At 47.3% G+C, this 11,099-nt stretch overlaps 1 protein-coding gene across 3 annotated transcripts in view; it reads left to right on the top strand.

Annotated features, from left to right (window-relative positions):
• Window positions 1–495: 495 nt before the first annotated feature.
• LOC147610473 (uncharacterized) overlaps window positions 496–11,099 on the top strand; it is a 74,967-nt gene continuing 64,363 nt past the window's right edge. The window contains exons 1-6 of one of the 3 annotated variants that reach the window (XM_086786213.1): window positions 496–599; window positions 701–912; window positions 1,037–3,578; window positions 3,653–3,736; window positions 3,840–3,944; window positions 4,127–4,235. In XM_086786213.1, coding sequence (XP_086642339.1) covers window positions 1,224–3,578; window positions 3,653–3,736; window positions 3,840–3,944; window positions 4,127–4,235 — 2,653 coding nt within the window. In that variant the 5' untranslated portion in view covers window positions 496–599; window positions 701–912; window positions 1,037–1,223. Of the gene's footprint in view, window positions 600–692; window positions 3,579–3,652; window positions 3,737–3,839; window positions 3,945–4,126; window positions 4,236–11,099 lie in introns of all 3 variants that reach the window. The other 2 variants (XM_086786214.1, XM_086786215.1) reach the window with 2 other exon arrangements.

The following is an 11,099-nucleotide window of genomic DNA, read 5'->3' as shown; positions in this document are numbered from 1 at the left end:
CTTAGGCAAAAATCTAGTACGTTCTAGATTCATCGGACGCCCACTTCAAGTGGTATAAAAGGTGCTTGAGTTGGAGATGGAGGGGAGGCTAGTGTGGAATGTGAGGGAGGGAGAGGGACGAGGAGGGCTAGGGCGAGGTGGAGAGGGAGAGGGACGAGGAGAGGGTGCTGAGGGCTCGCTGCTGGGCAACGCGAGGGAAGTTGGGGCGAGGGAGGGTGGTCGAGGCGAGTTGGGCAAGGGTACACAAAGGTTAATTAATTAATTAACCTTATCCTATTAATTAATTAATGGCATAGTATTGTCCACAGTTGAACATTAGACACCTTATTTCGATGACTTGTGTCCACCAACGAAGGGAAAACTAATTATTTTGGAGAAATTTTTATTAAAAAAATATCTTCTTACACTAAATAATTGTGCAATGTGCACTATGGGAAATTTACAGCAAATTTTACTTTTGAAAAATAGTTTTTTTTTTCCATGATCAAATGAGAGGTCTATTCTAAACAATTTGAAAACTTGGCCAAATTCTCAAAGGCAGACTCAAGAACTAAACCGGAGAGTGAATGTCATCGGCCACGGCATCCATTCCGATCCAGGTTTGTACTCAGAAAAAGCCTCTATTTTCTTTTTCTTCTTTTTTGTTGGGTTGCTGCGAACTGTTTAATCTGAGCTGCAATCGTCTGTACAAGTTCCACAGAGAGGGGCGCAGGACGCATTGTAGCAGCTAGGATCAGGGCAGAATTGTAGGCAAATGTTTGGAAAAATAAGCTAAAAAAAAAACCGGCAGGAAAAAGGAAAAAGAAGGGGGCAGTGGCAATGGCGGTGTTCTGTACCAAAAAATGAACTAGTTTGGTGAAAAATCTGAGCAACGGTGGGACTGCTCGGCAACGTTTCCCAGGAATTTTTTAGGTGAAGTAAATTATAATATACAGTAAATTTCAGGCATCTGGCGATGGTGCCATATACGCCTGCTTTTTGAATTAGGAAAACATTCTAGGGAACTTTGTCCATTAGGGTTTTTTTTTTGGAACAGTTTGGCGAAAAAGATGAAAAGGGCAACTTTGGAATTAGGATTACATGATGAAATCTCTGTAGAGGCAGTGGTGCGCTCACCTAATCTATACTTAAGAGGTGGGAAACAGGTGTTACAAGGCCATGGAGGTGGTTTCACAAGCAAATAACTGAAGAAGGTGCATAGCAGGTGTGGGCAGACCCCGACGATGAAAGATTTGGATCGGAGTGGTGGTGGGAGGCAGGGCGGCAGAAGCAAAGATGAACCTGCAGGGGATAACAAATCGGATTCTTGGATGGAAGGTAAAGAAGCTTCCTATCGAGGTGCACGGCGAAGGGAGAGTCGGTGGGATGAACCTGACACTGCAAAGCGGGTGTGGCACAGCAACAATGAAGAGAGGACGGCGCCGGGACAAAGGCTTCGTGGTCGAGAGTGGTCAGACCCGATGAATGACATTGCTGAGGATGGTAGGGACGGAGATAGGAGAGAAGATCACCACCATAGAAGGGCCAAGGATGTGGTGGAAAGCAATAGAGAAGACGTGGAGGGTTGGGACAGGTCTAGCGAGAGGAGACGGGATCACAGGGATGAGGAGGACAGGGCAGCGGATAGACGCAAGTCTAGCAAAGACGGAGACGATGGCATCGAAGGGAGGGGGAGACCAAGTGCCAAAATCCAAGATGAAGATGAGGACTATGGTGACAAAAGCAGGTCAAAGGATGATTTTTATTGGGAGGAACCAGATGACAGGAGGAGAGTTTGGAAGTCTTCTAAACTGGGGCGGGGGGTGAAGAGGTCATGGAGTCCGGATCTACGACGCAGAGGTCGGGTAGAACATGATGACTTTGAAAGAGAGTGGTCAGATGATAGAAGAGATGAAAGGGTCTATAGGAGGGACTATGACAGGGACAGGGATAGGTATCAGGATAGGGATGCAGACTTCTATCGGGAAAGAGACCGAGATTTCAGAAATCGGGAAGTTTTCCGTGAGGAGAGCGATTTTTTCAGAGACCGGACAAGAGAGAGGGAAGACCCTGACCGCTGGAAGCATCGGCAAAGGGATCGGCAAAAAGATAAGGAAGATGATGCTGAATACAATTATGAAAGGGATGGATGGGAAATGCCAAGACGGGAAAAGGAAAAAGATGAAAGAGACCAAAGAAGCGGAGAAGACAGGAAGGACAAGGACAGGATAGATGGGTTGAAGAGTCCACAAAGCTCCAGTATAATAAGCGACATGATGGAACGGGTTGGTGGAAATAGTGTAGTCTCTATTGACCTGGTCCGAGAGAGAGGATTTGGTACGGGCTCGCCTTTTATGTCACGGCGAGGAGAAGGTGGGCCTTCTGGAGAATTCGTAGGGAGCAATGGTGATACCGATTGGATGGGTGATGAGAGGACTCGTCTCGGGGAGGGGGACTATCGGGATAGGTCTTTTTTTGAAGAAGAAGGTCCCCCAGGTCTGGATCAAAGTTTTGGTCCCAGTTCGAGCAGATTTGTTGGCGATGGTTCGATGGCATTCAACATGCATAGTGGAAGAGGGAGGGGGACCAAGGGATCCACAGGTCAACGCGGTCGTGGAGGCGCAGGAGGTGGCGATGGTCGTCCTCCCTTTGCTAACAATCAAGGTTCGGGAATGATGATGAGGGGAATGCAGCAGAGTGGGAAGGGGGGAAGGGGTAGAGGGGGGGGAAAGGGAGGAAGGGGTGGTGGAAGGGATGCTCAGAGAGGTGGTGGGATCCCACCCCCATTGATGGGCCCGGGTCCAGGCCCAGTTCCGGTTCCAGGTCCCGGTCCAGGTATGGTTCCTCATTTTGGTGGTCATATGGGACCGCCAGGGTCTATGCCAGTAATGGGTTCTAATATGGGTCCTGGGCCGGCCCCGAGAATGGGTCCAGGTGGTTTTCCTCTACCTCCTTTTGGAGTGGGGTGGGGTGGAGGTCGAGGAGCCGGAGATATGGGTATGCATCCTGGTCCGCCTGGTCCTGCTCCTCCTGTTCATGCTCCAGGTCCAGCTCCCCCCAGATTTGGGCCAAACATGGGACCAGGTCCCGGCCACAACGTGTTTTTTTCTCCCCCTGGGCCTGGAAGAGGTGCATCGAATGTCATGCCAGCTCCATCATATGGGGGAGCTTCTTTTGGAGGTCGAGGCATGATGCCAGAGAAAGCTTCTATGAACAGGATGCTGCCAAGAGTTAATGCGCCCGCTGGGTTGGCTCCATCGAGGGGCGAACAAAATGATTATTCTCAGCATTTTGTAGACACAGGGTTACGGCCTCAGAATTTCATACGAGATGTGGATCTGGGTGACCGGTTTGAGGAGTACCCCAAATTGAAGGAGCTTATTACCCGGAAGGACAAACTCATAACAGATCATGCTTGTCCGCCCATGTATATGCAGATGGATCTTCGTGCAACTGAGCTCTCTTCCGAACTTTTTGGCACGAAATTCGATGTTATATTAGTGGATCCCCCGTGGGAAGAGTATGTGAGACGGGCACCAGGTGTCGGTGACTCTATGGAGTGGTGGTCGTTTGAAGAGATACAGAATCTCCGGATCGAAGTAAGCTCATGTTTTTGTCTGCTCTGTTGTCATGGGGCCTCTCTTCAGACATCTGTAACTTGTTAATTTTGTAGGCAATTGCAGATACACCTTCCTTTATCTTTTTATGGGTGGGAGATGCGGAAGGTCTTGATCAAGGAAGGCTTTGCTTGAAGAAGGTAAGTTTCTTGCTTTTCTTGCATCAATCTGTCTGGAGAGCTGCTATGAGACTCGAGAGCGCATGTTGGGCTCTGATGCTAAGAGTTTTATGTGATTTGACAGTGGGGATTTCGAAGATGTGAAGACATTTGCTGGGTAAAGACCAACAAAGAGAATCCGACCCCAGCATTGCGGCATGATGCAAGTACCCTTCTTCAACATTCCAAAGTAAGCTTTGGTTGATTTTCTGCTAGCCTTTAGAATGCTATAAGTTTAAAAACTGAGGTGGAGAGTAGTGTGTAGAAGTGGAGTTGCTCCTGATGCATGTTGTAGCCTGTAGCATGGTGGCTGAGATGGAGAGTACCGTGTAGTATGTGAGTGCTTTAGTTTGATTTAGAGGGTTGTGGCAGGAGCATTGTCTCATGGGAATCCGGGGCACTGTACGGCGAAGTAGTGATGCACATATCATCCATGCAAATATTGACACGGACATAATTATCTCGGAAGAGCCTGCCTATGGTATGTGTGCAATAAACCAGCAATATTCAAGTAGAACGAGTGTTATCATGTGATGATCTGTCGAAAATCTAAAGACTTTAGCCTAATAATTTTGTTAAAGTTTTCTTTTAATATGTGGTAATCATTTTGTGAAAGATAGGAGGTAAAACATACATAGAGGCATTATGATTACCTAGCCATAACCAACTGTGCATTAAGAGGATCTCTTCAATCAGCTTTAGCCTGTTATTAGACACACAAAATGATTTATTGAAGACCACTCAAGGAGGGGATTGGCTAGCTCACTATTTAGCCATAGCTCTACATTGGAGCACTTCTGAGTCTGAGGCTAGACCAGCACCACAACATGACCTCTCGCCATTCCATACCATCAGGACCCACCTCTCAGGTGTTAGGCTAGAGCTTGGACCCTCACATAGGCTTATTCCAGGTCTCGACCTTCCCAAGGGTTCTCCCACATTGAAAATTCTCTGTAAGTATATGTGTTATTATAAAGTTTAGATTTGAGTTTCCATGTGCTCGGCTCTATTGTTGTGTGAGTGACCTTGAATTGCATATCTAATCCCATTAATACAAATAAGAAGGAGATAATGCTAATAACATCATGTTGTATGGGGGATTTGCACTGAGGTCAGAGAGAAGAGACTAGAGAGGAGATCATAAGAAGAAGACAAAGTTTCTTATCTCAGCCAGAGGATTTTTTTAAATTTTTTTTTGTACTCACGATGGATCCGACAACACTAATCTTCTTCTCAAGTTCATCTGTCAATTTCAGATTATGTATGGTTGAGATAATGGAGAAGATGAAGTTGTTGCACTTCATTGGACTGACCTAGCCCACATGGTGGACTGATCATGTTGAATCAAGTTCTTGGAGGTGCTTTGTGGTAACAATATTGGGAGCTTCTTCTCAAGGGGAACACTTGAGAAGAAAATCAGCAACTTTGAAATGTTGAGAATTATTTAAGGAGGTTTGCACTTCAAACTTCATACTGCTCTCAATCATTTTAGCTGAAACAGTCTCAGAGAACTGTTCTACAATTGGTATTAGAGCCTAGGGAATTGTCTTTTTTCTTTTCATTACCCGTGTGCATTGATTGCTTGGTTAGGGTAGAGCCCTAGTTCTAGGAGTGTACAAGTTGGGGCTGGGAAAAGTCATTGTTAGGGTTCTCCGAAGGTGGGAAAAGTCACAGTTGGGTTTGCTTTGGGAAAAGACGTGTTCCCTACCCGACCCACCCTTCCTTACTGTGAAGGGTTTTGCAACCCTCACCATCCCTCTTGTTGATCACTGGTTCTAGCTCTTCATCATGGATTTAGTGGCACTTGTGCAAGTGCTTTCCCATATGGAGGAGCGAACGAATGCAAGCAAGAAGGTTCGCATGGATGAGCAGGCGATTCGCATGGCAGAACAGGTGGCTCTTTTGGCAGAAATGTCCTCCCATCTAGATAGAGTAGACCATACCCCTCAAGCACCTAGTGTTCCAAATATGGAGTCTACGATGGCCTATACTTCAGAGCAAGGGTTTGGCGATAGCTTCACTGACTATCTGGCACATTTCTGGAAGCTTCTGCTCATGCTTTCGAGGATTGTCTGCTGATGGCCGGAGTAGGTTTGAAACTATCCTTGCACGGACATGTTCGTGCATATTGGCCCTGTGATGTTCGTGCACATCAACCCTGTGATCTGTCAAACGTGGTTCATCTTGTTGCTACGGTCCTCTAGACACAGGAGGTCTGGGAGTCAGCAAAAAGTCCACCAGCGGAAGGGCAAGAAGATTCCTAAAGAAGAAGCTGTCAAGGCTATGGAGGATAACAACAGTTCTAGTGGGGGAGTGTTGCAGACAGCCATGTGTTATGCGTTTAGGGAAACTTGGAGAGGTTTTGGTCGTGACAAACCCTTTACAGTTGGTATGAGAGCAAGAGGCAGTACGATGCGTGGAGCAACATTATGTAAGCTTTCTGACCCGCTTTCCTAAGGTTTGCTCACTTGCAGGCTCCACACAAGGGGTATGGTAGTGGCTGTACAAGCCGTCAAGCCCCAGTCTGTACACATTGGCAGGAGTTGCTCTTACAGGGGCATAAGGCCGTGGCTGAACAAGCACAAAGCGTGATTGAGCCATACAGATGGCGGGAGGCCCAGATCTGTACATAGGATATGGACACACAATGACAAACACAAATGCGTAGCGTGGTACACACGCATAGAGGAAAGATCTCAAAACACATTTTTTTTCTCCGAAAAATTGACAAAGGGAAAAAAAGAACAAGAGTTTTTTAGAAAGAAAAACTTGTAGGAGTTTTGCTCGTTTAGGGGAAAAAGCTTGTGGTGTGTTATTTGTAACACCTAGAAGGAAAAATTCACATTAAAATTTGTTTTTTTCCTCCTAAATTTTATATCGAAAAGAGGAAAAGCTGGCTTAAAAAAAAATAGCTGCTTTGCAGCTCCTCCCTATGAATAGAGCCCATCACTTCTCTTTTCTCCACAAGAGCTCGTTGGGCTTGTGGAGAACATGAAGAGAGGTGTCACTATTGTGACTTAATCTCTCTTAATTATCCTTAATTACTTCATTGAAGGGACACCAATGAAGGGTCACAACCTATCACATGGGTCATCACCAAAGGACACATCTCTTCAAAGAGACACATCTATTGATCAAATGGCACATCTCTACGTCCAAAGGACATAACTATTCATTCAAGAGTCACACCCTTTCATCAAGGATGTGCCTCTTCATTTGTACCTCTTCAGGCCCTATTTAACAAGGCCTTGTGTCTCAATGCAAACAACATAGCTATCCGTTCTTTGCCTCATGTTTACTCAAGTATTTAAGCATTAAGATATTTTAATTATGTTTAATTAAGCTAAAAGCTTAACAGTGGTATGAGAGCAAACAAGTTCCAACCTGTAGGATGCCCACATCCAAAAAGCCCTGACCCTAATCCTAAAAATCAGAAACCCTAAATCAACAAATTAACCTTAGAATCAGATATAACAAGAGTTGTATGGAAGAGCAGGAGAGAAGGCCCCACCCAATTTTGTCCCCTTTGCCCAATTTTGCATGATTAGTCATTTTTCCCAATTTTTCTACACAAAAAAAAAAGAACGATGGGAAGCAGAGACTCATACCAGGGTTGCATCCATGTGCTAGCAAGCTGTCCCTTATCTCCCTGGAGATTCTGATCGCATCTTTCATGCACCTCTAGGCCGAATCGTTATCCAAAAGGGGGCGGCACCTTTCCTTCGAAAAGGCACGAATGTTGAAGTTATAAAAAAAAAATCCTTCACGTAAATGTTTTTTTTAAAACATTAAGGCTTTAGCTACATGGCAGCCCACATTAATAAAAAAAAAACAACAGAAGCGAATCGGCCAGCCCCTTGATAGTTGCCTAGGACCAGCCGTCGCTTGCACTTGCAAACGGCCAACGGGAAAAAAAAACACAAATGGCCAGCCGACCAGTGATCGCTAGCATTAAAAAAAAAAAAACGGCCAGCAACCCTTACATATGCAAATGCAGCCAGCCTAGTGAGAAAAAGAAATAAAGAGAAAAAAAAAGCAACCCTCACATATGCAAATGCACACATCTCGGTGGTTTCTTTGGCGGCAAGTTCTCCCTCTTTTGCACATGGTTCCTGGCTTGCACATGTTCATGGCGTTGTTCCAACCTTTCGGCATGGCAAGTCTCCATTATTTGCAACTTTCGCTTAAATGCATGTCTCATGTAGTACGTGCATTTAGCCGGGCTTCTTCAAACACACACATCTCACGTGCGATCAACCCATATACCTTGCTGTTTTCATAAAAAAAGAAAAATGCAAAATACAGCACAAACAACAGCCAGGACAATGTGGCACTTTAATGTTCAAGAAAGCCACAATTCATCATTGTACGGGTACTACGCACTTCACGTCTGCAAATTAGGATTTATGGTTTACATAGAAATGAAAACCCCCTTTGCTTTCTCATCATCCGCAACATAGTAGCCAGCAGTTTCATTAAAAGGGTTTTTGAAACGCATTTTGAAACGTTTCATTGCCAGGCCCAAAAGTATAAAAAAGCTTTCATAACGCCGCCGGGGGGGGGGGGGGGGGTATAGTACCCAAAAACGGAGACCTTCAACAAGTTTTACACAACTTTATAAGACTTTCAACAAACAGCATGTCAACTCGAACTTACAGACTTACAAAATTGTAAATAAAAGCAAGACATTGCAATTTGCATATATCAAACTGAAGTCTGAGACATGTTAAAACTAAAAAAAAAAATCTAAAAAAAAAACCCAGCAAATAAAAAAAACTCGTTTCAAAAAAACCGAAACGTTTCGTACTTTTAGAGAAGTTTGAAACGTGTTTCATTGCTACTATGATCGACAACAACCAGTCGCAGTGCTCCTAGTTCCAGTTGACCTTCCTCCTTATATAGGATGATCTATAATAGCCACGCCAGCTTGTAACCTACCTTCTCCAATTCACATAACGTATCTGCTCCCCCTACTTGTTGATGGTTCTCACTAGGGCCCAAAGGCGTCAACAACCACAATCCCCGGAGCCTCAATTGCGGAGTCTTCATCTCAGCCTACTACTATGGAGGATGAAACCCTGCAACTTCAAGAGTCCATGGCCACATTGGCTTCTCAGATCCAACAGTTGCAGATGGATCACCATTCTCATACGAGTTTTTTTTTCCGAGAAAAGATCCTTTCATTAGTTATATAAAAACGCCCGTAGGGCTACAAAAGATCTCTCCTGCTCATAAGAGAAAAAGAGCAGTGAATACAGCAAGGCAGCCCGGGAGACTCTCCCTAGGTGCTGCAAAATACAAGCATCAATACAAAGGACTGAGGGGCTAGATCATACAATAGGGGGGGGGGGGGAAAGCCAAACAGGTGGCCTGTAATGCCAACGGGGGGATCCCGTGTGTAAGGTGTAGAAGGGGCCGCTGCGCCAGGTGGTGTGAAAGGCCTGGCGCCGCAAGATCGCCTCATCCGAGTCGCCCCGGATGCGGTCGTACTGTCCTCGCAGGGTGTGGATCAACTCCTGCCAAATCCCCTGTACAGTCTCTGCTGGTGGCTCCAGTCTCCCCTCAAGGGCCGTGAAACACCGGGCCCTCCAGGTGAACCAGATGGTGAGGCTGCTGAGGAGCTCCCATCGTAAATCCCTCTCCTGTGTCCAGCTGGCGGACGAGAAATCCGGTGCCGGAACCAGGCGAGGCTGGCCCCTAATGAATCTGATGGCCTGACTGTCCTACTCCATCTCATAGCCCATAGCAGGCCCTGACAAAGTCGACCAAGCAGCGGCACCCCACGTAAACATACCCTCTGGGGAGAGGGGGGCCAGAATACGCAGCATCCGCAGCCAAATCTGCTGCGCCTGAGGGCAATCCCAAAGGCAATGTCTCTGTGTCTCCATAGGGTGGCCGCATCGGACGCAGGCCGCCGGAAGACCGCTATAAACAAGCCATGTGCCAACTGCTGAGCCCCTGTGGTGGGCGACCAGCCACTGGAAAGTCGAGATCCTGCGAGCCTGTCGACTAGCCCAGAGCCGAGCCCAAAAATCCTCCAGGAACTCCTGTGAGAGTCCCTGAAGCCGCCAATGCCCCGTGCAGCTGGAGAGACCATCCTCCTCGCCGTCAAAATATGCCGCCCCAGCCGAACAATATACTGGAAAAAGGTGATCTCTGTGGCCTCAAGGGATGCATAAGGATCATGCCACTCGTACTCCCCAGGGTCCCACTGTAGCCGGGCCAAGGGGCGCGCTGCATATGCCCATATGCGCCAATCCGGGAGCACATCAGCAGGGTCGGGGTCAATATGCCAGGTGGAGAGGTTGAGTCACTTCAGAGGGGGGTTGATTATGAGGGATGATATTCAGGAGGCACTCACAGAGGAGTGGTTCACGCCTTTCGAGCTAGTGGCCCCACAGTGGATGGGAGCCTTTACACAGTTGGAGATCCTGATTGCTGTCAGAGCTTGCACTGAGGATGGCAGATGCCTCTACTATGAGATTCAGGATGAGGGCAGACTTCAGAGAGTGGAGGTGGAGTCGCCTTTGGTTGCAGAGTGCACCTTTCAGAGGATACGGGTAGTGGCTGCCACTTCTCGGAAGTGGATCTCCTCTGGGAGACTGCAGAAGGCCTGCCAGTCTCCAAAACTACGTGCTGGGCCTGTCGCTAAAGGACCCCAGGCTAGACGAGGCCGAGAACCCAACATATGACCCTGCTCTGTGCGAACCACTGGGCTCCAGATGAGCGGCTGTCTAGCCCGCTCCTCAACACAAGGAGGAGGTCGCTGAGAGAGCCCCGGTCTCAGCAGCTCCCAAGCTCTCAGGATGCTCAAAGCAAATCTGTCCTCCCATCCTCTACTGAGGCCTGTCCTTCTCATCTCTATGAAGATCCAGCGAATCTCTGGTGCCCAAGTGCCCCCTGCTGGGGGAGCCCGAGCCTGCAGCCGCTGCAAGAGAAGCTCTTTCCAAGGCTTAGCGCCTGGAAGCAGCCCCCGAACAATAAGCTTCCCCAATAAGGCTCTACTCTGATCGACTGGATCTATAATGCCCAAGCCTCCCTGAGCTAGCGGAAGTGTAATAACTGCCCATACAACCTTGGCCCGGGTTGGCTGACCGTCCCGCCCAAACCAAAGAAAGTTCCTGATCAACCTCTGTACCTGGCTGATGCAAGAGCTCGAGAAGATCCAGCAAGACGTAATGTACCACATGGTCGCTAACAGCACCTGATTTGCCACCACCACCCTCCCAGCCAAGGATAGTCGAGCTGTACTCCAATACAAAAGCTTCTTCCGAATGCTCAGAAGAAGCGGGGCAATCTGCTGCTCAGGTGACAAATCTAGTCCAATCTGGCATCCCAAATACCG

The sequence above is a fragment of the Cibotium barometz genome, chromosome 49, assembly GCF_041138505.1.
Source record: "Cibotium barometz isolate CiBa-2024 chromosome 49, ASM4113850v1, whole genome shotgun sequence".
Classification (NCBI taxonomy): Eukaryota; Viridiplantae; Streptophyta; class Polypodiopsida; order Cyatheales; family Cibotiaceae; genus Cibotium; species Cibotium barometz.
The sequence above is the reverse complement of the archived record's forward strand: the minus strand, read 5'-3'. Positions and strand labels throughout refer to the sequence as shown.